The sequence below is a fragment of the Rhinichthys klamathensis genome, unplaced genomic scaffold, assembly GCF_029890125.1.
Source record: "Rhinichthys klamathensis goyatoka isolate OS25496 unplaced genomic scaffold, OSU_Roscu_1.1 h1tg000021l_1, whole genome shotgun sequence".
NCBI lineage: Eukaryota > Metazoa > Chordata > Actinopteri > Cypriniformes > Leuciscidae > Rhinichthys > Rhinichthys klamathensis.
In genome coordinates, this window is record NW_026606572.1 from 168,426 (window position 1) to 195,553 (window position 27,128).

Below are 27,128 nucleotides of genomic sequence, written 5' to 3' on the forward strand. Positions count from 1 at the left end.
ACTCAAGCAGGTTTTGCAAGTTTACTAACTTGATCCGGTTTATTTATAGGGCACGTGAATAGGCAAGGCAAGTGAAGGATTAGGGGCATTAAATGGCATTATCTGTTTGTTTGTTTTTTTGCTTGAAAACCTGATAAATTCCTCTTCTGTACTTTGTGAGGCCTGCTGGGTAACATTCACTTTTGTATTATTTAGTCACTTTGTTTCAATCATAACCTTGCTTGTAATGATCTTAAAATACTGAGTCTGTAAACTTTTATGGTTATGGATAAATGAATGTGAATGTATTTCATTCCAGTCTCCTCTGCCTCATGAGTTGATGTCCTTGACAGTGAAAGCAAGGACGGCACTCCCTACATTTCAGCACTCTGTAATATGTGAATAATCTTCGCAAAACTACTTGTTCAGAAAAGGTTTGAATTCACATGAAATATGAACATGTGGTGAAAGGCAAGCATTTTGGCCTATGAAGGATGTGTAAACCACCTGTGTCAAAGGTAAACTATACGTTCTCAAACCAGATAGATTTATTGAATTGAAATCAAAAAGACATTTTTAAGACATATTATTAATTAGTAAGTGTTTAATGTAAAATGTAAATCAGCCTGTTTGAGGTTTTAAGCTTCTCTTTGAATACTATTTTATCTAACTATCTTTTTGGGATATATTTAAGTGCCTATATCTGATGATACAAATGTAGTCACCACTATTAACACTTTCTAAATACTATAATTAAGTCTTCACTTGATATTTGAATGGAGGAATAAATGCTGAATTCAGTTGATCTCATGCCTTTAGAAACAGGCCCTGGATTTGAGGACTATTGAAACAAAAGAGGGTCAAACTGCTTCATCTAGTGGTGACTTCATGAGATTTCCCATTTTCATGAGATTTTCATTAGATTTCCCATTTTCATGAGATTTAACATTTTCATGAGGTTTTCCTGAACAGTTCACAGTTGAAACCACAGTTGAATACTATAAGTTTTAGCTGTTTAGGAAAGTATACATTTCCACTGAACTAATTAGTTGTAGGCTATATCGTCAAGAGTCATTTGACAGTGATAAAATATTAGAATGTGAAAATTGATTATTTTGTGTTTATCGTAGACAAATTGCTTGCTTTGAAAACTCAAACAGAGAAAAAATTCCATATGGGTTTTTGAGGATTTGTGATATTCATATTAGCTTTGCACTCTTAGCCTAGCCTATAATATTAGTAGTGAGAAGTATAAGGTTTAACATACGTAGGCTACTTAGCCTATATTCTGCCTGCTACATAGTTTGTAGTTAAATTCATTTAACTGCTTATGAAACTTGGCAGTCTAATCTACACTAACTCGCTTAAAAACTTCTGGTTTTGTGATTATCTTTAGATTGATGCAATGTAAAGTAAATATAATTTCCTCACATGGCCACTAGATGGGGGTAAATAGATATATAAGTCTCTGAGGTGGCCAGCAGGTTTATGAACTAGAGTGTTTGTGTTGTCTATGTATTCGTGCGATTTGCCTTTCATAAACCAACGACACATTTACTTATTTTCAGTAGGCCTAATAGATTTTTGTTCATAACACAGAGCCCTTCAGTCATGTCAGACAAAGGAAAAGACGTCGATTTAACCAGAGCCAAACAAAATACGGGAGTCTGGCTGGTGAAGGTCGGTGATTTATCAGTCAGAAGTTGCTTCTGGGTTTCACTGCTGAACATTTACACAAACTCTGGAATATTGAACTATGGCACGTAACTAACACTTTATACGGTAGACATGAATGATAGAAGGTGCCGTCATTAGTCTCAAACTTTGATATGATTTCTCCAATTTTACATAACCTAAGTTAAATTAAACCTTTGGAAGGCTGTTAAACCGTCTTCAACGAATCCCAAAAGTATGTAAATTAAAGAGTGCTGTTGTTTAAACCTGCCCCAAAAATTAACTTAGTTGTCAGTAGGTGAGAGATGTAAACAACAGGATTGAGAGAAACATGGAAATCAGATTAAATTATTTTAATCATATTTTTATACAATCCTCAGTTTACACTCATTTGTTTTTAAGCATTTTAAATTAAAAAAGGAAACAAACAGAGGACACTTTAACTAAGAAGAGCAAGTTGGAAAAAACATTGACAAAAATTCAAAACTCGACAATTTAAAAAAAAACAATAGATGGTGTGCCATTTTTTTTAAATCTCAAAATTGTTATTTTTGTAAATCTATTATATTAATACACCGAGTCATCAGTGATTATACCCTTGTAGCTCTTGTCTTATTGTTTAAATTGATGGTAGTAAAACTTCAAATTGGGAGGTGTTTTAAAGAGAGAGGTATGCTAGTGATCAGAGATGCTAGTGATTAGATGTCTTAGATTAACATTGAGGGATGGACCCAAGCTGTAGCCAAAGACCAGAATTATTGAGACTTTGTGGTATTTTTTTAAACTTCTTGTACTAGCAAGTAACCAGCTAAAAACAACCCGGAAAACCATAGCAATGTGCTAAGAACCACATTAGCAACAGCAATGCCATGGCAATCTCACACTACATGGATCATTGTTGTAGCAAGTTTACACTATCATTTGCTTCAAACATATAGTTGAATTAATAAACTAAGGCAATATTTAGTTATACTCAGACAAATATGAGGAAACAGAGCAATAGATACAATTTCTTATTCACTTTTCTTTAGGTTCCCAAATATCTTTCTCAGCAATGGGCAAAAGCATCTGGGCGAGGAGAAGTAGGCAAACTCAAAATTGGGAAGTATGGAAGTATTATTTTTAAACCCCATTCAAAATGGAAATTATTGTCTGAAATCTTTCCACTCATGCTTTTTTCCTGTCTTCTAGAGCTCAAGGAAAGACTGTGGTAAGTTTTATTAATGTCATTAAAGGCCTGCACTGTGGAGGGGAAGTATTTGCTCATGTTTTATTCAGATGTCACAGTTTATTTGCATAATTACTGTGATCAGACCCTGGGCTGGAGAGAGAGATCATTTTATGATGGTGCTGTTGCAGACACTGATTGATTTGTTGTTTCCTCAGGTGTCTTTCAATCTGAGTGAGGATCTGACAGTTGTGGAGTGCTCTGGGGAGAAGGTTTCGTCTGTGCGCAGCCCTAGAGAACATCCCTTCACCATGCAGACGGTGGGAGGTCAGAGCCTCGCTGTCTTTACAGAGAGCTCAGGTCAGTATAACGATGGCTTCTGATACTGTGAAGACTAATTGGTTTAGGAAACTGTGTCACCTTAATGTCCAAGATCGACATAAACGGTTAAGTGAGAGTAGCCAATTCCTCAATATTTACATTTAATCACTTAGCAGACGCTTTCATCCAAAGCGACATGCAAATGAAGAGAACAATAGAAGCAATCGAACCAACAATAGGGCAACAATATGTAAGTGCAATGACAAGTCCCAGTTAATCTAGCACAGTGCTTCTCAAACCTGTCCTGCACCCCCCCCGCAAGAACCAATGAGGTTCATTCTTGTGTTACGCAGCACGTTTGAGCTTCTGCAAGAACCAATGAGATTCATTCTCGTGTTACGCAGCACGTTTGAGCTTCTGCAAGAACCAATGAGGTTCATTCTCGTGTTACACAGCACGTTTGTGCTTCTGCAAGAACCAATGAGATTCATTCTCGTGTTACACAGCACGTTTGTGCTTCTGCAAGAACCAATGAGATTCATTCTCGTGTTACACAGCACGTTTGAGCTTCTGCAAGAACCAATGAGGTTCATTCTCATGTTACGCAGCACGTTTGAGCTTCTGCAAGAACCAATGAGGTTCATTCTCATGTTACGCTGCACGTTTGAGCTTCTGCAAGAACCAATGAGATTCATTCTCGTGTTACACAGCACGTTTGAGCTTCTGCAAGAACCAATGAGGTTCATTCTCGTGTTACGTAGCACGTTTGAGCTTCTGCAAGAAGTTGAACTAATGAGGTTTGTTCTTGTGCATCAGTCAGGTTCGATTGAGTTTCTGTTTATGTTCACTGATCAATGTTTATATGTGAATCAAAGCCAAAATTAAATCTGTTTATCATATAAAGCGATTGAGTCTCTAATCGGACTAAGCCGCTCAATTTATATAGATGTTTTTTTATGCTCTCTTAATGAACTTTTTGAAGCATTAAAGTGGTAGTTGCGTAGCTGTCAATGGAGGGACAGAAATCTCTCAGATTTCATCAAAAATATCTTCATTTGTGTTCAGAAGATGAAAGAAAGTCTTACGGGTTTTGGAATGACATGAGGGTGAGTAATTAATGGCAGAATTTTCACTATTGGGTGAACTAACCCTTTAGTGAAAAAGATTCGTCCTTAGCCTTTTCTTGACAACTCAGCAGCTCGGGTTGAGTTAGGAAGGTCCTTCCACCAGCAGGGAACAGTCAAGTTAAAGGTCAGTGGAAGTGATTTTGTGCCTCTCTGGGATGCCACCACAAGGCGCCGTTCACTTGCAGAACGCAAGCTTCCGGAACGCACATAAGTCTGAAGTGTTTATATCCAGGCATAAGTCTGAAGTCTGAAGCACGTAAGTCTGTGTTAATATCCAGTAAGCCGTTACATCAGCCAGTCCAAATAATTGGATGATATTTGGATATGTTGAGATTATCGGCATAAATTAATCATCCTTCTGAGGGTGGCACGGTGGCTCAGTGCGTAGCACTGTCGCCTCAGAGCAAGAAGGTCCACGGGTCGAGCCCGCCGGAGCCAGGAGTCCTTTCTGTGTGGAGTTTGCATGTTCTCCCGATTCTAAAGACATGCAGGATAAGTGGAAGGTAGGGGTCTGTGTGCGTGTGAGTGTGTCCCAGCAGCACTCTCAGTTAGGAAGGGCATCCGGCATAATACCTGTGCCAAATCCAATGTGTGTGTGCGAATAATTCAAAAACAGACTTGTTAAAGGATCATTTAAAAATGTGTTTTTTATTTAACACATTTGCTTGCTTAATCTATTTAGCAGTTTGTTTTTGTACATATTATTGCTAGAATAAATGTTATACTGGCTCCTTGTTCTCTATTGAAATCAGCATCGGCCACAAAAAAAATCTGTAGGAGTTTTAGGAGCCTTCACTGTGTTTAACGACAGGATGCAACAAATGAAAAAAGGCACATTATCATTCAAACGTTTCTGAAAGGAAACAATACTTTTATTCAACAAAGAGACATTAAATTGATCAAAAGTGACAGTAAAGACATTTATAATGTTACAAACGATTTCTATTTCAAACAAATGCTGTTCCTTTGAACTTTCTATTGATCAGAGAATCCTCAACAATTTATAAGAAGAAGAAATGTTTCTTGAGCATCAAATCAGCATATTAGAATGATTTCTGAATGATCATGTGACACTAAAGACTGGAGTAATGATGCTGAAAATGCAACTTGACAAATATATTAAAATAGAAAACAATTATTTTTAATTGTAATAAGATATTTTACTGTTTTAATTGTGTTGCTGCGACGGTATCATGCCATGCAGCATTTTATCATTCATTATGGACAGACAAACTCCTCAAAGCTGGATTCATTGTACACTGTATAAACTTGCGGACTTGAAGGGCCATCCTCTTACTTCCCATTGCAAGCTGACAGATAAAGATCTTTAATAAGTGACCCCACTGAAGATCGCTGTATAACTACAGCTCATATGCACAGCTTAATAATTGCAGTCTTACTGAAAATCACACAAGGCTAAGTGCAGAATTGCAATCATTGTGTTGTGCGCTTTTGTTCACTTATGATATATTTTTTCTCCAGTTGTCTGCTTAGCGCTCACAAGCCCCAGGTATTGATTAAGTGGTTGCTTAGCAACAGGTTGGCCACAGAAGTTGGCAATGAATAGAGGCTCTACTTGTACAGTTAAAAGCTTTTTCTGGGGGTGGAAGGGTAACAGTGTCTTTTTCTCAGTAAGTTATGAATTGAAATGGTTCAGGGTATGATCTGCTCTCTATTGGCTAATGCAAGCATAAAGACTTTTCTTTGGTATTAGTTTCTTTTTTGGTGTTTAAGAGGACACAGAGGGCTATTTGAGAGATTGAGGTCATGCAATCAGGTGGCAGAAAGATCACGTTTTTGTATTTTCTGTCATAAAGGCCAAAACAAAACCTTCACAACGAGGGTGTGCATGTTTAGAGATTGATTTGAACTGCACATCTATGTGTTTTAATAGTAGTAACCCTAGCTGGGATGCATGTGATTAAGACACGTGTCCTTGGCTTTAAGCTCACTGATTTAAAGAGATCGTTCGGCAAAAAATTTAAATTCTGTCATTTACTCTCACACTCATGTTGTTTCAAACATGGAAGACTTTTGTTCCTCTTCGGAACACAAATGAAGATAATTATAATGAAATCTGAGAGATGTCTGTCCCTCCATTGAAAGTCTGTTCACACAAAACTGTTCAAAAAAGAGATTGTAAAACAAATCAATAAGAATTGAGCGATTTAATCCAAGGCTTCTGAAGATACACTTTCACTTTATGTGATGAATAGATTTAATATAGGCTTTTATTCACATATAAACATTTATCAGCGAACGTACATCGAGAACTCAAAGATGGTAAATGCAAGCTCAAGCCAGTAAGGTTCATTCTCACATGTCAAGTTTGTACAGTTAAGATTTTCGGTTTAGTCTCTCAGATTTCATTAACAATAGCTTCATTTGTGTTTTAAAAATTAACAAAAGTCTTATGGGTTTGGAAAAACATGAGAGTCAGTAACTGATGGCAAAATTTTCATTTTTTGGTCAACCATACCTTTAAGATAGACATACTGTAGCCTTGTGTTCTGCAAAGCAATGTATCAGCAGACTTTGGGTAAATAGTAAATGTTTTTATTATTATATAACCTCTCATTTTGAGACAGACTTCTGTAGCAGATTTTCAGTGTTTGCTGTTTTTTGAAGCAGTCGATCTGTCAGAAAGCAGCAGCGTATAAATGGACCAGGTGCGCAGTGGTGTGTGGAGGAGCTGCTGAGACTTTAAGGTTTTTTTTTTTTTCTTATCAAGTCCTTCACAATGATAGGTTGAAGAGGCAGCTTGAACTGATTGACATGGGCACTTAAAGCCTCCATGTTGCAAGGTTAAAGTTAGACTCAAAGAGTTGGACTCTTGCGCACACATGTGCGCTACTCTTTTGAAAGTTGCGAAAGCTGTTTTCTGTGCACACAGTAGCGCCGATTTCCATCTGTGGCTTGAAATAGAGATGTCGCTTTTCAGCTTGCACAAAAGAGTCACGTGACTGGTAATCAAGGCTGGATGTTGGGGGTTGAGAGGGTAGTTTTTTCTAGATATGCACCGTAAACATGCTGTAAGAATGTTTAATGCATTTATAGCTGGCACATTCTTGGTTACAGATGTTTTATTTGAATCTGAGTGTTAGTGATAATAGATGGTTTGGTGAATACTTGTTGAATATCAAAAGTCAGCATGAAGATTTGCAGGCTTTGTTTCTTTCAGCAGTTGAAACTTGCCATTTTCTTATTCCTAATATTTACTTTGATTCGTTCCATCGTGCTTTTCTTTTACAGATGGCCTTGACTATTGCCCATTTCACGTTGTTCTAACATGGCGATGTGCCTCTATTCAAGCTCACACTTTGAAAAGTACATTAGCAGGGATTTTATTCTTTGCTTTGTCTCCATTCTCTCTCTGTGTGGATGAGAAATTGGTCTCTTAAGGGCATATGAGTCCTTGAAGTCACATGTTCGCCTGACCATTCATTTTGATCAAATTGAGAGGGAGCCATTAGTCATGCCTCCTTGGGAGCACACGATGAGAATCTTTGGCTTCTTTTTTGGTATGTAGGAGTCTTATTTGCCTGGCAACAATTGGATGTGAGACTAATCCATGAATATTTCAGCTGTTAATGGATTCCTTCCATTTGAAATAAATGCTCCCGCTTACCAGCACCCTCCCGCAGGTTTCCAGTCCCCTGCTGGCAGCGGTTTAGAAACACATCAGACAGTGACGGTGGGCTAATAAGCCCTGCTGTGTCTCATCAAATATGAATGACTGATATCTGCAATTAAAAAGAACCCTGTTTTGATGTCCACATGACAGACTGTGGAGATTTGAAGTTGTTTCTTTTTTTTTCTCTGTGTCAGAAATGTGCTTCTGACTCATTTTAGTGGGATATTGCATGACAGATTTGATGGAAAACAGATGGATACTAGTGTGTGGAGATGTCGGCTAATCCAAAGTGAGTGTAACCATATGTCTGCCTTTGCCTTTCTTTGAAACGGCCGACTTAGACTGTAACTGAATTTAGCTGTGTCGAGTAGAGCTGTTTTTCAGAATTACTCAGCGCTATTGACTGCGCTCTGAATGTATTTTGTTGCAAATTCACAAGGTGATTGATCTATTTTGAACTTGATATTTTCCCACGGCAATGTTCTTGGCTCTGACTAATGTATCTGCAACATTTGAATACTTAAGAAAATATATTTTAAGTTGACAAGTTTTTTTTTTTACTGTGCTAAATGAGTTTGCCTAGTTTTCTGGGAACATCAGATGCATCAGATGTTGTTTATGAATCAGTGCACACATAATGAAATAATGTGTATGTATGCCATGTGCTCTAGAAATGATCACACCCATCTGAATTTGGATCAATGCTGGAGGAAATTTAATTTTAGGTCACATTTTGCTGCATAATATAACAAACTTTCAATTTAGGGCAGAGTATCTTCCTTACAAGCATACTTACTGCAAATAAGAAAAAATAAAGCTCTATTTATACAGCCCACAGTAATTTGTCAGCGTACATTCCACAGTTCACAGACAAAACCATATGCAGTGTTTGCCAGTGTATATTTTCACCTAGAAGATGAACCACAGTCTCATTCATAAACATTTCAACAGTGCTTTGAATAAATTATAATGCGGCTTTATTGTGCAAAACATTCACAGACTCAAAATTACAACCTGTTGTTTACTACGTGTTCACATGACCAGAAATCACAAAACTTGCTCACAAATGTAATGATCATCACACTCAGCCTTTTGATTCCACAACACTCTGCAATTCAGATCCATTATCATTATCACTATCACAAACCATTGCTACTCTTGTAAAAACAACTGCAAACAGAAGACGACTACATACACAAGCCATACAAAACCCCACAGTACAGTACATATCATCTCTCTTGTTTCTCAAGGCTGTCCATTGAGTGTGTCACGTAGAAGCAGACTAGCGGAGTATTCCAGAACAGGTTTTCGGTTGAGGACGCTGGTGTTTGTTAATGCAAGATGGTTTTCGGCAGGTCATGTGGTTAGTGGTGACAGTTCTGCTCGGGTCACTTGACAAAATGCAGAGCCTCGCACTGAACCACTGATCCGCGACTGCTGTCTAGGCTGGTGAGCAGGCGGAAACCCCCTTTGAGTGCCAGCATCACCGTCTCCAGCTTCAGACACTCCAGTGTACACAAAAACGTGCTGTCCTGCTTCAGCACAAGCCGAGAGCCCTGCTCCGACTTGATGAAATGCCGGAACTGGATGACGTTGGACGACACCTCGAACTCCTCCGGAAAGCCATCCAAGCGACTTTTTGAGATCTGCACTAGGCGGCTTTTCACCTTCTCGATGAAGCTGTTGTCGCTGCTGTAGACCTTCAGACCCTGCGAGCGCTCGTGGCTGTCCGTCACCTCCAGGAAGGCGGGCTCGCGCTGCGTGGCCTGCTGATGCTCCCAGTTCTGCAGGGCTTGGGCCAGCTCGCTCAACCGGTAGAAGTCGGCCTCGCGGCGGAGCAGCTCGCCTTCCTTGAAGTCCTCGGGCAGCACCAGCTCGCCCAGGCGCAGGAAATTCAACACGTGCCGGAAGATGGGCCCGTCACGGTCGATGAAGGTGTTACCCATGGAGTCCACGTGCAGCACGGGCTTCTTCCCGGTTACCATCTCCTCCAGCAGGGATCCGGGGTGCTTGGCCAGGGTCTGGCGCTGTGCGGCGTACAGGTAGCCCCCCACGTTGATGGTGATGGTGCCGGAGGAAGGTTTCTTAAAGCTCTTGCTGGGCTGCAGCAAGTCAGGATTGATCTGTCTCAGTTCGCTCTCCATCCTTCTGAGATTCCATTCCATGCCGTTCCTCACACCCAGCCTGGCGGAGTGTGTGTGGGGAGCGCGCGCGTGAGCGGGCGGGCGGGCGGACAAATAGGAGCGCAGCTGAGCGGCGCTGGCATGAAGCGCGGGAGCAGTGTGCGCTGCCAACAGTGTCTGAGCCTTTCACAGCCACGCAAACACATATATGTGTGCGCGCGTTCACTCGCAGTGGGAGGAGGGGTGTTAAGGGTGGGCTCTACTGCGTCAGCGGTGTGGGCTCGGAAGGAGCGAGTGCTTTGCTCGCTGCTCTCCGCTCTAAAGGCTGAATTTAATCACCTTTCCACTTCAGCGCTTCTCTGGCTCTGCAATTAGCGTCACTGCCCTCTGATGAAAGGAGTCCTCGGTTGGGTGGCGGCACGTGAACTCACCGAGAGGGCCAAATCACAGGGATCCCACATAATGAACTCCCTCCAACAAAAGTGTGAGAAGAGCGAGATGTTAATGCTTTCACGTCTATCGTGTTAAGTCGTTGCTTTGAAAAGCCGTCTGTGTGATGTGCCGACAACTGGCAGCTTTATCGCCAAACGAGCCATATCGAGTACAGTGTAGGTGTAGTTATGTAAATTATTGTGTTAGTCTTCATATCAAAAGGGATGAATGCATTGAAGCCTTCTCGCTCTTTCTGAGATGCTGGGTTCGCTTTGAGGCACTCGTCCATGACCCAGTTATCGACGAAGCCAAGAAGTGAGCCTTTGATAATGAAGCCTATGCCTTCACTTGAAGTCATGGGGTCTGAGCTCGTAATTGGCCCCAAGCCGTCTTTAAGGGTGTTGTACATGCTACAAAGATGTATCGTGCTGTGTCACCATATAAACCACCTAGAGAAGAGAACCCAAAATCGATATTTCTAATACAATTCCTTATAAACGTGAGCTCAAACCTTCGACTGTTGCAAAGAGGACGTGCCCTTAAACAGCAGCAGAATCGCCATGACATCTTTCTCAGTGATGTCCCTAACAGATAACACCCTGTCAATCATTCTTGAATGACGGCACTTCTACTGTTGCCCCAGGACGGGGGGAGATGGACCCTTCTAAACCACATGTTGTGCTATGTACGTCATCAGCAGCTGAGACGGGGTGGAGGCTAATTCACTGTCTGAGTGCTGGGGTCAATTTGGCTTTACATATTCATCAGATGGTTTAAATTGTTTTTTTTTCACACACTTTTTTTTTTTTTTTTTACTGAAGGAAAAATCTAGAATTTAAAAATCTAGCATAATTTACATTTTGCCAAACAACATTGATATACCTACTTTGACAGCTGATATTTTGGTTTATTAATCACTAGGGATGTAACGAGACACTTATGTCATGATTCGATACATATCACGATACTGAACTCACGATACGATATCATTGCGGTACTCCAATACATATGGTAAAAGGTTAACAAAAAATGTACTGTTGGTTAAACTGTTAAATTGGTTTTACATTGGGGCTGGATATGAATAGGCTGGTAACCCAACTCACAGGACAACGGTGACACCAGAATATTTATGATTCTGAAGCTGAAAATGCAGAATTATTTTAGACAAATATGCTCACTGACTAGATATATTTAAAATAATGTAGGCTACTTTTTACTGATAACATAAGATATTTGGCATTATCAGGACCCACATATATCACCCCATTGCAATATTATGCATAATATATTCAACATTATAGTAGGTTAATGTAGTACTGACACTAAAACACTGTAAAAAAGAAAATTTCTCACAAAGTACTTTTCATTTTGGGTAAAATACACACAATACAGATTGTCACTATCAGGGTTAGGGTTACATATACATATTGTTGCATTTTTGTATTGTGATATACAGTATTGTGACACGATATATTGTTACACCCCATTAATTACTGATATGGCAGTGATTCCTGGATGAGTTTTGAAGAACGGCACAATCAAAAGAGTCGTGTCAAATCGTTATAGTTAACTAGATCTCTAGATTAATGTCAAATGTCACAGTTGTTACAACTGTATAAGATTATATTAAATTCTTTAAAATCACCTAAATAATATTCAGAAGCAAAGCCTTCACCGTGTTGTGATGTCACAAATGTGCACCGCAGCCACAGTCCTCATTACTCGTTTAAACTGTGCCGCCAGTGCACATAGCCATCTGATTATAGATGCAGTGACAGTTCATTATGGTCATATATGACTGATTATAGTTGTTATAGACGATAGCTCGGTCATGGTTTAATCATCATTTGATTACTGGGTTTATTCATCTGCATTTGAATTGCAAACAAGATTTAACTATTAACTATGCCAGAGAAAATAGTGGGTGGCTGACCTGCTTTTGCTCATCTATCTTTTTGTTTTAATTGGTGCACTTGTTAATTCATCTTGAAGAAGCCCAAATTGATTTTAGTCCAGCAGTGGCAGACCGGCAAAAGCAGGCAAATGTAGATCAGAGCACTTGGATTGAAAATATTCTAGTTAAACTATGCAAAAGAATATGAAGTCTTGACAAACACAGAAACAATGAATGATGGCAAATTGGAGCAAATGCTGTGCTTGTTGGCCGGATATATAATTAGTTATGCATATTCATGAAACTACAGTATCCAAAACTTTTTGAATTCTTAAGTCATGCATTACAAAACAAAATAGTGAGTGGAATTTATAAAAAAGAGAGCTCAAGCACACTTTTGAAAGCAAACATTTCACACAATTTTTTTTTTTAAATGATAGATATACTGTATGGAACACTTGACATGCAAAAGAAATTAAACCTTCGTTCCACATTTTATTAATTTGTTCCCTCATTTTAGCTAAATCGGGAGTCGTGACCATGTTGTACTAATTCATTCCCTTATTTTACCAATGTTTACCAAATTTTACCATTTTAAACAATGACCATGATTTTTCAAAAGATGGAACAAATTAGAACATTGTGGCAACAATTTACCTACAACAAGGGAACAGATGAATAAGTCATTAGAACGAATTGTAAATTTGTGGCCATGATATATATATATATATACACTCACCTAAGGGATTATTAGGAACACCATACTAATACTGTGTTTGACACCCTTTCGCCTTCAGAACTGCCTTAATTCTACGTGGCATTGATTCAACAAGGTGCTGAAAGCATTCTTTAGAAATGTTGGCCCATATTGATAGGATAGCATCTTGGAGTTGATGGAGATTTGTGGGATGCACATCCAGGGCACGAAGCTCTCGTTCCACCACATCCCAAAGATGCTCTATTGGGTTGAGATCTGGTGACTGTGGGGGCCATTTTAGTACAGTGAACTCATTGTCATGTTCAAGAAACCAATTTGAAATGATTCGAGCTTTGTGACATGGTGCATTATCCTGCTGGAAGTAGCCATCAGAGGATGGGTACATGGTGGCCATAAAGGGATGGACATGGTCAGAAACAATGCTCAGGTAGGCCGTGGCATTTAAACGATGCCCAGTTAAAGTGTGCCAAGAAAACATCCCCCACACCATTACACCACCACCACCAGCCTGCACAGTGGTAACAAGGCATGATGGATCCATGTTCTCATTCTGTTTACGCCAAATTCTGACTCTAACATCTGAATGTCTCAACAGAAATCGAGACTCATCAGACCAGGCAACATTTTTCCAGTCTTCAACTGTCCAATTTTGGTGAGCTCTTGGAAATTGTAGCCTCTTTTTCCTATTTGTAGTGGAGATGAGTGGTACCCGGTGGGGTCTTCTGCTGTTGTAGCCAGGGTTCTAAATTAACACCCGCCAACCCGCCAAATGCGGGTTAAAATTCATTTTGGCGGGTGTTAATAAAAACTTACTAGCCAGTTTGGCCGGTGATGCATAAGGTTCTGTTCTCGGTCATTTATCCCCCTGGCAGTACTTCCTACATTTCTCATAAACACTGTGCCGTAATGCTACGTGATGACGTTTCATACGCCCATTGGCTGCGCGCAGTTTGCAGTGAAACCAGTACGCGTCCGTCCACCAGAAAACACAAGGAAGATGAAGAACGAGTCAGAGCAGGGAGCATAGACTGAAAGAGGAGGAAGCTAGTAAAGTAGCTAAAGTAAAAAGTTAAGATTAAACTAAATGCGGCGGTGATTGGGACAGACTTCTGGGTTTAAATTTAAATGTCGTTTAACGAGAGATAGCCTACGTTATTTTTTTTAAGTTTAAGGTTTTTGTCATTATTTCTTACAAGCTTATACATTAGGCAATAGCCTATACACAACAAGCTTACTATATATCTTAAGGTTTTCTTTTAGTTGAAAACATTAAACAATATGTGTAAACAAAATATATAAACAACAAAAGCATTTAAGCTCAGGCAGCGCAAACGGGGAAAAAACGGGAAAAAAAAGAAGCAGACTGCGCAGTTATCGTACAGAACGTAGTCAGCATACTCGAGTCAGCATATGATTATCGTGTTTATATTGTTTCACGTTCATGTTGAGAAAAACAATAATATCCACATGCTCGAGTGAGAAAACGCGCTGCGCTGACACACAGGCGTTGCAGAGACGCGCGCGCGTGTGTGTGTGTGCAAAGTGAAGTAACAGCACTTTGCGTTTTCTGTTCTTAAACCTGTCTCCCTCAACGAAACTTAAAGGAAGCATATGTCAAAATCATTTTGCTACCAGAAGATATCGGGGTACAGCTGCTGACCTGCAGTCGTTAATGCAGTGATGGACAGCTGCTTCCTCAGTCGACTGCTGTTTCTTTGGATTTCATGTGATTTCTCATTGTGGTGGTGATATTATGATAATAATAATAATTAATAATTGATTAAACGTAATTCCATTTTGTAATAGGCTATCATTTTCATTCAAGTAATTCCAAACTTCGCGAGGCAGACAACGACATTATGTGATCAAAAACACAATCCACTTGTTAAATGCTCCACCCAGTGCATTTAATTATAACTGTGGAAAAAAAATGAAGAAAAAAAGTATTAGTATTAGTATTTTATTTTTTTTAATAATAATTACAGAGCGAAAATTCGAATATTCGTGCACATCCCTAATAGAGATATAGATCCCAAACTTGAAATGAAATGTTTGCACTTTCTGTCTTGTATTGTACTTTATATGTGTTTTTCATGCCAACAATGTTAATAAAATTATCAAATGCATTCAGTGGCACTCATAATTTCTCTTATTTTCACCGGAAAAAATTTGGCTAGTGGAAATTCTAAATGGCTGGTCACTTTAGAAAGTTACCAGCCACATTGGCTGGTGATCAAAAAAAGTTAATTTAGAACCCTGGTTGTAGCCCATCCGCCTCAAGGTTGTGCGTGTTGTGGCTTCACTAATGCTTTGCTGCATACCTTGGTTGTAACGAGTGGTTATTTCAGTCAAAGTTGCTCTTCTATCAGCTTGAATCAGTCGGCCCATTCTCCTCTGACCTCTAGCATCAACAAGGCATTTTCGCCCGCAGGACTGCCGCATACTGGATGTTTTTCCCTTTTCATGCCATTCTTTGTAAACCCTAGAAATGGTTGTGCGTGAAAATCCCAGTAACTGAGCAGATTGTGAAATACTCAGACCGGCCCGTCTGGCACCAACAACCATGCCACGCTCAAAATTGCTTAAATCACCTTTCTTTCCCATTCTGACATTCAGTTTGGAGTTCAGGAGATTGTCTTGACCAGGAACACACCCCTAAATGCATTGAAGCAACTGCCGTGTGATTGGTTGATTAGATAATTGCATTAATGAGATATTGAACAGGTGTTCCTAATAATCCTTTAGGTGAGTGTATATATATATATATATATATATATATATATATATGTATATATATTCATATTCCATAATGCAGTCCAAAATGAAGACACAAATATTGTGTGATACTATGTGGTTGTCAAACGTTTGCTTGTTCATAGTTAAATGCTGAGGAGAAATTCACCACTGAACTCCATACAGTACTAAAAGCAAATCTCAAAATTGCTTTTTCTCACCTTGCAGGGAACTGCAAGAAAAGGGCGCAACTTAGTCATTCCAAAAGAAAGCAAGCAACCATATCTCTTCAGGAAGGGTACCTCTATGAGGTACAAGGAAGCAATTTTATCATTTATGATTACATTATCCTATCCTAAAGGGACAGTTCACCCAAAAATAAAAATTCTGTCATTAATTGCTCACCATCATGTCATTCCAAACCCATAAGACCTTCATTCATCTTCAGATCAAATTAAGATATTTTTGACGAAATCCAAGAGCTTTGTGACCCCCCATAGACAGACTGCAACGTTATTACCACTTTCAAGGCCCAGAAAGGTAGTAAAGACAGTTAAAATAGTCTATGTGACTACAGTGGTTAAACCTTAATGTTATGAAGGGACGGGAATACCTTTTGTGGACATAAACCCCCCAAAATAACTACTTTATTCAACAATTTCTTCTCTTCCGGTTTGGAACGACATGAGGGTGAGAAATAAATGACAGAAATTTCATTTGTGGGTGAACTATCCCTTTAAGTATGAATTTAGCTTTTATGTTGTTGTCATGGAAACATTCCGATTCAAAATAAAGTGGCAGTGACGTATGGCTGTATGAGACAGTAATGCCTTGCACTCACTTCAAATGATCTGCCCTTCGGATATTAGAATCGCCTTGAGACCAATTGTGAAAGGGAAGCTTTTAAAACGAATGCAATGAAATTCATGCATTTTTAATTGTGACTTAAGTGTCTAAATACATTTGGGGCTGCCATACATGCCATTGTATGGAGTTTGTGAAAAAGTACAATTGCTTGATGTTTGTTATATTTGCATAGTGCTTGCAGACACTAGAGTATTAAATGCACAGTATTTCAAAACAGATGTGGAAATGGAGCCAGTAGAGAGAGAGAGAGCGGGAGAAACATGATTTTAAAAGCCCCTGAGGCATATGATTAAGAGTCTTATTATTATTTTACTGTCATATCTTGTCCCAAAATATCTCCCTCTACTCCCTCAGAGTCCTTTAAACAGATTACAACTGTTATTATGCTTTGGCAAATCTTCTCAGTGTTATGGCTCTTCACAAATTTCGGTGTTGAAAAGAACGAGGCTGATAGTCAATCAGTAAGTGATACCTTATGAAAAATCTTAATTTGAAACGCATAAATTAAATGGTACAATGCAGTATTTGGATGGCGCCCATGTGCTAGACACATTTCAAAATAAACCGGCACCGAGTGAGTGAGTTTAAGAGACCTTGAGGCATTTGAAAGGCTTCTTTCTCTGCTGCTGTATGCTGATGAAGAGACATGAAGGGATTGAAGATCTGCCTACAGGTGGGTGTGTGTGTGTGTGTGAGTGGAGGTATAGAGGCTGTGTCCTGCTGAGGGCTCGGGATGTTATTGCTCTTGTTCGGTGTCTCTGAGGAAGTCAAACTGGTGGGATCTTGTGAGGAGGTGGAAGACCGACCCCCGTAACCTCTCTATCATCTCAGCATCGGATCTGCTGCCCACCAACGGGTTGAGCAACTCACGCCACCCCCAAACACAGTCCTACTCCATTCAGAGCCGGCGTTAATGCAACTCCGGCTGATTTAAATGGATTCCTCTATGGAAATGCTTATGTAACGTTACTGGCCTCGTAAGATGCGCGAGTCATGTGATCTTTGGGGAGGGACCGCGCAGAGGAGATGCGAACCTTGAGGTCTTGGTTTGCCCTGACCCCTCTTCATAGCCTCCGGGTAATTGCGAGGAAAATGGATGCTTTGTTGAAGTTGTGAAACACAAGTGGGCGTTTTTATGGAGTTACTCCAACAAGTGCTCTAACACTCATCTGGCAATAATTGCCAATAATTGTGCACATTAGTGCTGCTCTGATGGATTTTGTGAGTGAAATATTTCTGCCCTTTAAAAAGGCCTGTGGGACAATAACCACAAGGTATTACAGGCACCGCTGTACATTTAATACAATCAATAGAAGCAAGCTGAACCATTAGACTGGCTTCACAGTGCGCCAACAAATGGCAGCGGTGCAACACAATGATGCTCTGCAGGAGGGAGGCTCATTTGGGTCTGATTAAAATCATCACTCATGTCTGGTTGACCCCATCGTTTTTCATACAAGAGTCAAACACTTCAGAATAGTGCCATAAAAACCACCTGGTTGAATCACAGTATTTCAATTGTCACCTAAAAAGAGGGGTTTTGTGCCAACGCTTTATTAGAGAGCGCTTGCTGTTGAAGTATGTTAATGTTTTAGTTGAAAGAAAAGGCCATTAGTTGTCCTCGCAAAATTCTGACATTTTTAATTGGGTTTGCTTATGTATGAGTGTGTAATGCATAACACAAAAAAGTAATTTTTTGGTACCAAGTCGAATGTTGTTGTTTTTAAGACAAGCTGGCTCTTGAAGGCATGGTTGTTCAGCGAGCTGAATGCAGACCTGCAGTCAGTGAGAGCTACATGAAATTAAAGAAGTAAGTCAAAACTGTTCAGAATACTTTGATCCTGTCAAATGTATTTGATCTGATCATCTTTTATTCATGTTTTATTCACAGGCTGCAGATTGAAGAATCCACCAAACCTCTTCGTTTTTCTCAGAAGCTTGAGAAAGCAATCACAACCAATTACAAACCTGTGTCCAACCACAGCTATAATGTAAGTGTGTGTGTGGTTCAGGTATTTCCTACGTTATGGGGTAAAAAATATGATATCCCTACAAGGATGGCATAAATGATACTAAATTATGTTTTTTGAAAATGTAAAAAGGCAGAAAGTTTGCTGTGATTGGTAGGTTTAGGGTAGGGGTAGGCAAGTTCGGTCCTAGAGAGCTGCTGTCCTGCAGAGTTTAGCTCCAACACTGAAAAAAAACCTCTCCTGCCTTAGTAATCCTGAAGACATTGATTAGCTTGTTCAGGTGCGTTTGATTAGGGTTGGAACTAAATTTTGCAGGACAGCGGCTCTCTAGGACCGAACTTGCCTACCCCCGGTTTAGGGTTAGGGGATAGAATATACAGTTTTTGCAGTATAAAAATATGATGTCAATGGAAAGTCCCCATAAAACATGGAAACCCAACGTGTGTACAACTATTTTCATGCGGACCGGTTTGAGTTTTAGAGAGATATCATAACTTGAGCGAATTAATGAATGCTCTGTTTTGCTTATGCTTCTGTTCAGTTGGAATATGAGAAGAAAAAGAAAGAAGAAGGCAAGCGCGCAAGAGCTGACAAACAGAAGGTTCTGGAAATGCTCTTCTCTGCCTTTGAGAAGCACCAGTACTACAACATCAGAGACCTGGTGGACATCACAAAGCAACCGGTGGTGAGTTATTCAGCTCAAGATGATTAAACGTGCAAACACTGTGCCAGGAACAGAAACGGCTCTCTCCAGTATTTTTAATGTGGACTGCAGTACCCATTTTAACTGTTATCTGTCAATATTACATACTGCACCTTTTAAATTAAACATTTTAAGGTGATATTATTGGAAAGTGCACTTTTTAAGTGTACCTAAGTGTGTTGATAAAAAGTCATGAAAGTGTGCTTTTTTTAATATACTTTGAGGTGCTGTACACTATAAGTGTGCATTTGTGCAATGTACACTATAAGTGTGCAAGTGTGCAATGTATCTCTTCTTTTTCACAAGGGTTTTTTCTGACAACATTAATGATGGCAGTGGTAAATCTCATTTGTTTCTCTGTCTTCTCTGAGAGAGATTAAACCAAATAACAAGAAATCACAAATATTTAACATGGACTTGGTCTTGATTATATTATCATAGATAAGTGAGCTCCTATGAATAAATGCCACTTGACTGCTGCCTCTGTCTCCCTGAAGGATTGGAGAAATATAAATGTGATTGAAGTTAGATGAGTCATAACTAAAAAGAAACTAAACTGAGTAGGAAAATTACTTCCCACAGTGATTTTGCCATTTAGTGGATAGATTACACTAGTGAGGCTAAATAAAGAATTTATTACTTTTCACAAAGAGAGACTTGATTTAAGACCCCCTCTGGTGAAATCAAGTTTTTAAGGTTGTTTATGTCTATGACACGTTTTTAGTGTTTCACTGCTTTAAGACAAACCATGTGCAAATTCATAAGTCAAAACCATTGCTGAGTATTTTCTCCTTAAAACTGCAGTGAACCAAAAACTGTCAAAAACGTCTCATTCAACGTTCTCATTTACGTTTATTTACATTTATGCATTTTTGCAGACGCTTTTATCCAAAGCGACTAACATTGCATTAAGGTACACATTAATCAGTTCTTGCTTGAATCAAACCCATGACCATGGCGTTGTAAGTGCCAACGCCCTACTGTTTGAGCTACAGGAAAGTCAAACATCAGAAATATGTTGTAACAAATCACGTAAACTTTAGCATATCATTAACTATACTGCGAAGCAGGGGATTCTCAAGAGAAGCCAGATTATCCCAGTATATTTTTCTGTTGAAATGAGAAATCGAGTACATTTAACTACAGTGGGGAGAACAAGTATTTGATACACTGCCGATTTTGCAGGTTTTTCCACTTACAAAGCATGTAGAAGTCTGTAATTTTTATCATAGGTACTCTTCAACTGTGAGTGACGGAATCTAAAACAAAAATCCAGAAAATCACATTGTATGAATTTTAAGTAATTAATTAGCATGTTATTGCATGACATAAGTATTTGATACATCAGAAAAGCAGACCTTTAATATTTGGTACAGAAATCTTTGTTTGCAATTACAGAGATCATACGTTTCCTGTAGTTCTTGACCAGGTTTGCACACACTGCAGCCGGGATTTTGGCCCACTCCTCCATACAGACCTTCTCCAGATCCTTCAGGTTTCTGGGCTGTCGCTGGGCAATACGGACTTTCAGCTCCCTCCAAAGATTTTCTATTGGGTTCAGGTCTGGAGACTGGCTAGGCCACTCCAGGACCTTGAGATGCTTCTTACGGAGCCACTCCTTGGTTATCCTGGCTGTGTGTTTCGGGTCATTGTCATGCTGGAAGACCCAGCCACGACCCATCTTCAATGCTCTTACTGAGGGAAGGAGGTTGTTGGCCAAGATCTCGCGATACATGGCCCCATCCATCCTCCCCGCAATACCGTGCAGTCGTCCTGTCTCCTTTGCAGAAAAGCATCCCCAAAGAATGTTTCCACCTCCATGCTTCACGGTTGGGATGATGTTCTTGGGGTTGTACTCATCCTTCTTCTTCCTCCAAACACGGCGAGTGGAGTTTAGACCAAAAAGCTCTATTTTTGTCTCATCAGACCACATGACCTTCTCCCATTCCTCCTCCGGATCATCCAGATGGTCTTTGGCAAACTTCAGACGGGCCTGGACATGCGCTGGCTTGAGCAGGGGGACCTTGCGTGCGCTGCAGGGTTTTAATCCATGACGGCGTAGTGTGGTTTTCTTTGAGACTTTGGTCCCAGCTCTCTTCAGGTCATTGACCAGGTCCTGCCGTGTAGTTCTGGGCTGATCCCTCACCTTCCTCATGATCATTGATGCCCCACGAGGTGAGATCTTGCATGGAGCCCCAGACCGAGGGAGATTGACCGTCATCTTTAACTTCTTCCATTTTCTAATGATTGCGCCAACTGTTGTTGCCTTCTCACCAAGCTGCTTGCCTATTGTCCTGTAGCCCATCCCAGCCTTGTGCAGGTCTACAATTTTATCCCTGATGTCCTTACACAGCTCTCTGGTCTTGGCCATTGTGGAGAGGTTGGAGTCTGTTTGATTGAGTGTGTGGATAGGTGTCTTTTATACAGGTAACGGTTTCAAACAGGTGCAGTTAATACAGGTAATGAGTGGAGAACAGGAGGGCTTCTTAAAGAGAAACTAACAGGTCTGTGAGAGCCGGAATTCTTACTGGTTGGTAGGTGATCAAATACTTATGTCATGCAATAATATGCAAATGAATTACTTAAAAATCATACAATGTGATTTTCTGGATTTTTGTTTTAGATTCCGTCACTCACAGTTGAAGAGTTCCTATGATAAAAATGACAGACTTCTACATGCTTTGTAAGTTGTTCAAGTTGTTCAAAGCATTTCTAAGGATACTGATTTTCAGAAGGCAGATGTCCAAGATGTCTGACTCTGAGATGGTGAACGGGAACATGGTTTGTGTAACATTAGCAACACATTATTAGCTGTTTGATAACGTAGTCAAATAAAAGGCTAATCATATTAATTATTGTTATGTGTCGACGTCGTAGAGAGCGATACATAAACCGCATTACCATTCTGATACATCGACTTTGTAGATGAGCCTGTATAATTCACTCTTCCACTTCTTCTGAATCAGTTTCTGGTTCAAACATATATGGCTGAAGTAAACCAGTATTTCCACTTGCCATTGTGCAGCGTTTACTATAGTAAAGTTGACTGGAAAGGGAGATATTTTATTTAACAGAATCCATTTTTCAAGAACTACGACGAATGGCTCGTTTGGACTACAACACGATTTTTCCGGATCTTATGAAGTCACAATGTTACTCATTTAAATAATCTCTGCCCACAGAATAAGCAAAAAGGGGACGAGGCCTGGTTGAGCTGCATTAGAGAAGACAATGTTGTCGCTACGTCAAAGAGACAATGTTTTTGCCACATTTCCAAAAACTCATTTGTTTGACCTTCCTAAGGCTGACAAACTTAAGGTGGTTAACTTATTTTAAACACTGTTCCTGAACATTATAACCACAAAGTGTATCTGTGCGCTGCACATTTTATGGAGAACAGCTTGTTCTTTTGCTTTTGTAAGCTTCTGGTTTTGTAAGACAAAATTACAAAAAACATACCACTCCGAAACATCCTGTGAAATCCGTGCTTGCAAAGTCTGTACATGAAATCTGTTCTGCACGATCCTCTTGTTCATTAACATTGTCAGGGTCTGAATCGGGCTCGAATTGGTTTGTAATTGACAATATTTACACTAGAGAAAAACTTGCTGTTATGGAGGGGCGGGACATTTCCCGGACGCACACCAAGCGGTGCCAATCACAACACACTAGGCCAGCTAATTGGAAGGAGGGGCTTCATCAAAATCAGCGTGTTCGAGCGAGACTGGGGAGAGAGAAGCTGTAATAATGTTAAAAAAAAAATCTTTTTTTTTTTACAATCAGGCATGAAATCCTTCTAGTACACCCTAAAAACACAATCAAGAAAAGGGCATAATAGGACCCCTTTAAGAAGATTCACCGGCCATAAATATTTTTTACCAGCCACGAAACTATTTGCAAAAACAGGCAGTTATGACATAAAAATTTAAGATACCAGTGAAAATTCACAATTTTCATTAAAGGCACACTGTGGAATTTTTGGCCACTAGGGTGCGCTCGACCTGTAATTTTCACGTCTAGTGCCCCTAGAGGCCACAAGCGCCGCAGCATTGTCGCAAAAGTCAACAAACAGTCAACCGGTCAACCTCCGGTGTCTTTATGTGTGTTCAGACGGCATTTGATTTGTATGTTGGAGAAAGTTAATCGATTCACTACTGACCAAAATAATAATATAAATATAAGATTAATAATATAAATCCTATAAAGAAAACAAATTGAATAAAAGTAGCATACGCAGAAAACAATGTCTGATCAGGTAAGTCGCATTGACAAGGGTTGCCCAATCCTGCTCCTGCCGATCGTCTGTCCTGCACAGTTCATCTCCAACCCTAATCAAACACACCTGAAGCAAACAATTAACGTCTTCAGGATCTCTTTGCAATGGGTTGGAGATGAAATCGAGTAGTCGGGAAATCGTGTAACAAAACTGATATAACTCACTACATATTTCCGTTATTTGTAGTCTTCAGTTTGTTTTTCCTTTTACACAAATACAAACATATATGAGCTGAAAGGAAAAAAAAAACATTTACATTTACATTTGTATACGGCAGTATGTTGTGACTTATATCAGTTTTGTTACACGAATTCGCAGTAAATATTACATTATATATACACTTTTATGCCGATGTTTATTTTAAACTCTCCCTTTTTCTTTTTTTGGTCTCCTCTGACAAAATCTTTGCTTTCTTCGCTTTCTTCCGAGTAGCTGTTGATTCAGCCATGACGACAACATACAGACGCCGGCAATCAAACGCGAGTTGAGCTCTCACGTTAGAATTTGAGGAAGTTGGGGTGGTGGGGGAAGTGACGTATGCCGTAAAGCGGTCGAATTTTGTAGTTCTTTTTGCGCTCGGGTTCCTACCCGAAACCCGAAGTTACATAGTCCTAGTAAAAGCGATACAGACACCTTCAGGCTTCGGCAGACGTGTCATTCAACCTATTGTAAGTCGATGTACCATCTCAATGGGTTTTGGTAATATATTATAAAGGTTGAAAAGTTCCACAGTGTGCCTTTAACAGAAATTTAATAAAGTAATCAAATGTAAAATAACACTGCATAGTCTTCACTGTTTAAATTAAACAGTTTAATCCTTTTTAAAGTTACAAAAGTTATTCAGTCAAGGGCAGTGAGTGATTTTTCTGTGTTTTTTTGTTGGCAAGATTGGCAAGACTTAGGCCCCGTCCACACTACTGCGTTTTCGTTTAAAAACGGAGACCTTTTGCTACGTTTGCACCTCCCGTCCACACTAAAACGGCAAAAATGGAGACCCAAAACGGAGAAGTTTAGAAACGCTGCCGACCCCGTTTTTCGTTTTGAATCTCCGGAGGGCGTTTTAGTGTAGACGGGTCAGAACGGAGGACTTTAGAAACGATGACGTAGTAGAGGTGTGTGCAGCGGCGGCGTTGACCGTACATGGAGCGTCGGGTTTGGGGTTAACACAAAGCATGGTGGGATAATTTTATCAATGAAGTTGTGTTTACACCGGCACGCGCATGCCCAGTGTTGGTGAATGGTCACGTGATCCGCGTTTTCAGTCGTTTTAATATGGACGGAGATCAATTCTAATACGCAGCTAAAACGCTGGTGTGGACGGAGATCGTATTCGTTTTAATTATCCGTTTCTAAACTAAAACCCAGTAGTGTGGATGGGGCCTTAAAGTCGCAGTCGGCAAGTCTGGCAGATTGAGTGGACTTAGGCAAAATTTGTAATGTTTACAACTCTCATGTAAATGCAAAGATTGAAAAATTGATATTTTTCCCCCACTATCAACGGATACCCTCCCACCGAGTTCGTGCTCGTCAGTGCGTGTCACCAGGTTATCATTGAACGCGCCCGTCTCATCAGCATCCATCAACACCATGGAGTATTTGGAGGTATGCTGCCCTGGCTAATCTACCGATAGATTGCAATTGCTAACGTCATTTATACTCTAAATGAGCTTACTTGATTTGTTAGTGTTTTGAAAGCGAGATACATCCGCCATCACTCTTCGTTACTGCGCGAACTTCAGGCGTGTGCATGTGATTGTAACGTGCACGAGGGGTGGCGTGTGCTCGATCTGTGATTGACAGTCAGATCTCACCCCCCCCTGCGCTGATTGAACCCGATGATCCGGGAGCTGTGGATTTTTGCAAAACAAATAACACGCTCCAGGTGGAGTTAGAAGCTCGGGTTTTTTTCTAAAACCACTTTATTTATGTTGTTCTGTCGGATTATAGTGTCGATTTCACTGAATATGATCAAAAAAATGTTGCCGACGGCAGCTTTAACCTTTCGTGACGATGCAGCAATTGTCATGAGCGTCGTTCACGATCTCACAAGATTGCATTGTTGGAATTTATAAAAATATTACCAGCCAACTGCTGATCCACACAGTTTCATATACTTGCTAACACCGGATTTTACTCTGGTTTGGCGCTCGGCAAGTGTTAATTTTAGGCCCTGCCGCCCTGGTTCAATTCAATTCAATTCACATTTATTTGTATAGCACTTTTCACAATATAGCCTACATCGTTTTAAAGCAGCTTTACAGAAAAAGCATGAGTCCACATTACAATTTAGAGTGATCTGTTATCAGAGGTAACTGTCTAAGTTATGCATTTCAGAAATGTAAATATATTAATCACAGTTAGCTAAAAATTTGAACAATGTAATAATGTAAGGTAGAAACAATGAGCTCATTGAAGTAATGAATACTGGTCTGTTAACAAGTGATTATGACATATAGAAAATTGTAGCATGGTTGCATGTATGATTGGATTTTGGCAGCATGTGTTCACCCTGTCTCTTCCTCTAGATTTACCTGAAGGAGATTCTCAGGGAGATCGGCGTGTACAATCCTAGAGGGCCTCATAAGAGCACCTGGGAGCTGAAATCAGAGTATCGCCACTATGAGGAAGGACAGGAGGAGGAGGAGGAAAAAATGGAGTAATCCAGTTTACATAAGCCTGGGGGTCTGTTTTGTTTCATGCAACTGTTGTTTCTTTCTGTGCCAGATTTTTTTGGTCTCTTATTCGTAGACCTTGTTAACTCTAAGGTGGAATGGATGTCAGTAGAAAAGAAATGAAGATATACTTTTTTTCTTGGGTTACATAAAGTGTTTCTCTAAGAGCATTATGAAATGAATACTTCAATTTGCATATGACTCTTGCATTCTTCTGAGTTAAGAGCACTTGTGTGTTATGGTTACAGTATTAATGAAACCGCAGATACCCTTTGGACTTTTTCCCATTAGTTTAATAATTTGCATAACTCTCGTCAGTTAATACTTAAGTGGCTGTGCAAATGAACAGATGTGTTCTAATGGGCAGGAATAATCACATGCAAGTAAATTGCTCAAGACCAAGCCCAGGGGACTCGTGTATAAAACTTTACATAGATTTCATCCTAAAAAGTGCACAAATGTTTTCAGACTTATTAACCATGCGTACACCAGAACCTGCACAAAATTCCCTTTATAAAACCCAGTCAGTGGAAGATGGTGCGCACATGCAACTCTTCCCCGAAATAACCATATATAGAGCTTACACTGATTATTGTGTGTAGGCTATCTTTGGATAGTTTACAAAATAGAACAATAGGCTACTCTTTGTTGTTTTAAACCCCAATCTTTTACTTATAACGTTCTTCATTAACGATTATCCAATTATATGTAATGTACAATGTCATTGCAAAAAAAAGAGAAGTAGTTTCAATGTAGCTAGCTACTTTATGATAGTAACTTGTAGTGTAGGGCACTACTTTTTCAGAAGGGTTGCTTGACTATAATCTTAACTATACT

At 39.8% G+C, this 27,128-nt stretch overlaps 2 protein-coding genes across 2 annotated transcripts; one reads left to right on the forward strand and one right to left on the reverse strand.

The window, feature by feature from the left end:
* Positions 1-1,561: 1,561 nt before the first annotated feature.
* On the forward strand, positions 1,562-26,533 carry gtf2f2b (general transcription factor IIF, polypeptide 2b). The gene is made up of 8 exons (XM_056240638.1): positions 1,562-1,659; positions 2,685-2,758; positions 2,845-2,863; positions 3,040-3,181; positions 18,399-18,480; positions 18,562-18,661; positions 19,182-19,325; positions 26,145-26,533. Exons 1-8 carry the CDS (start codon positions 1,591-1,593, stop codon positions 26,277-26,279), a joined length of 765 nt encoding a protein of 254 aa, XP_056096613.1. The 5' UTR covers positions 1,562-1,590; the 3' UTR covers positions 26,280-26,533.
* Positions 8,602-10,214, reverse strand: kctd4 (potassium channel tetramerization domain containing 4). Its single transcript, XM_056240626.1, has one exon. It carries the CDS (start codon positions 10,066-10,068, stop codon positions 9,292-9,294), a length of 777 nt encoding a protein of 258 aa, XP_056096601.1. The 5' UTR covers positions 10,069-10,214; the 3' UTR covers positions 8,602-9,291.
* Positions 26,534-27,128: the final 595 nt, after the last annotated feature.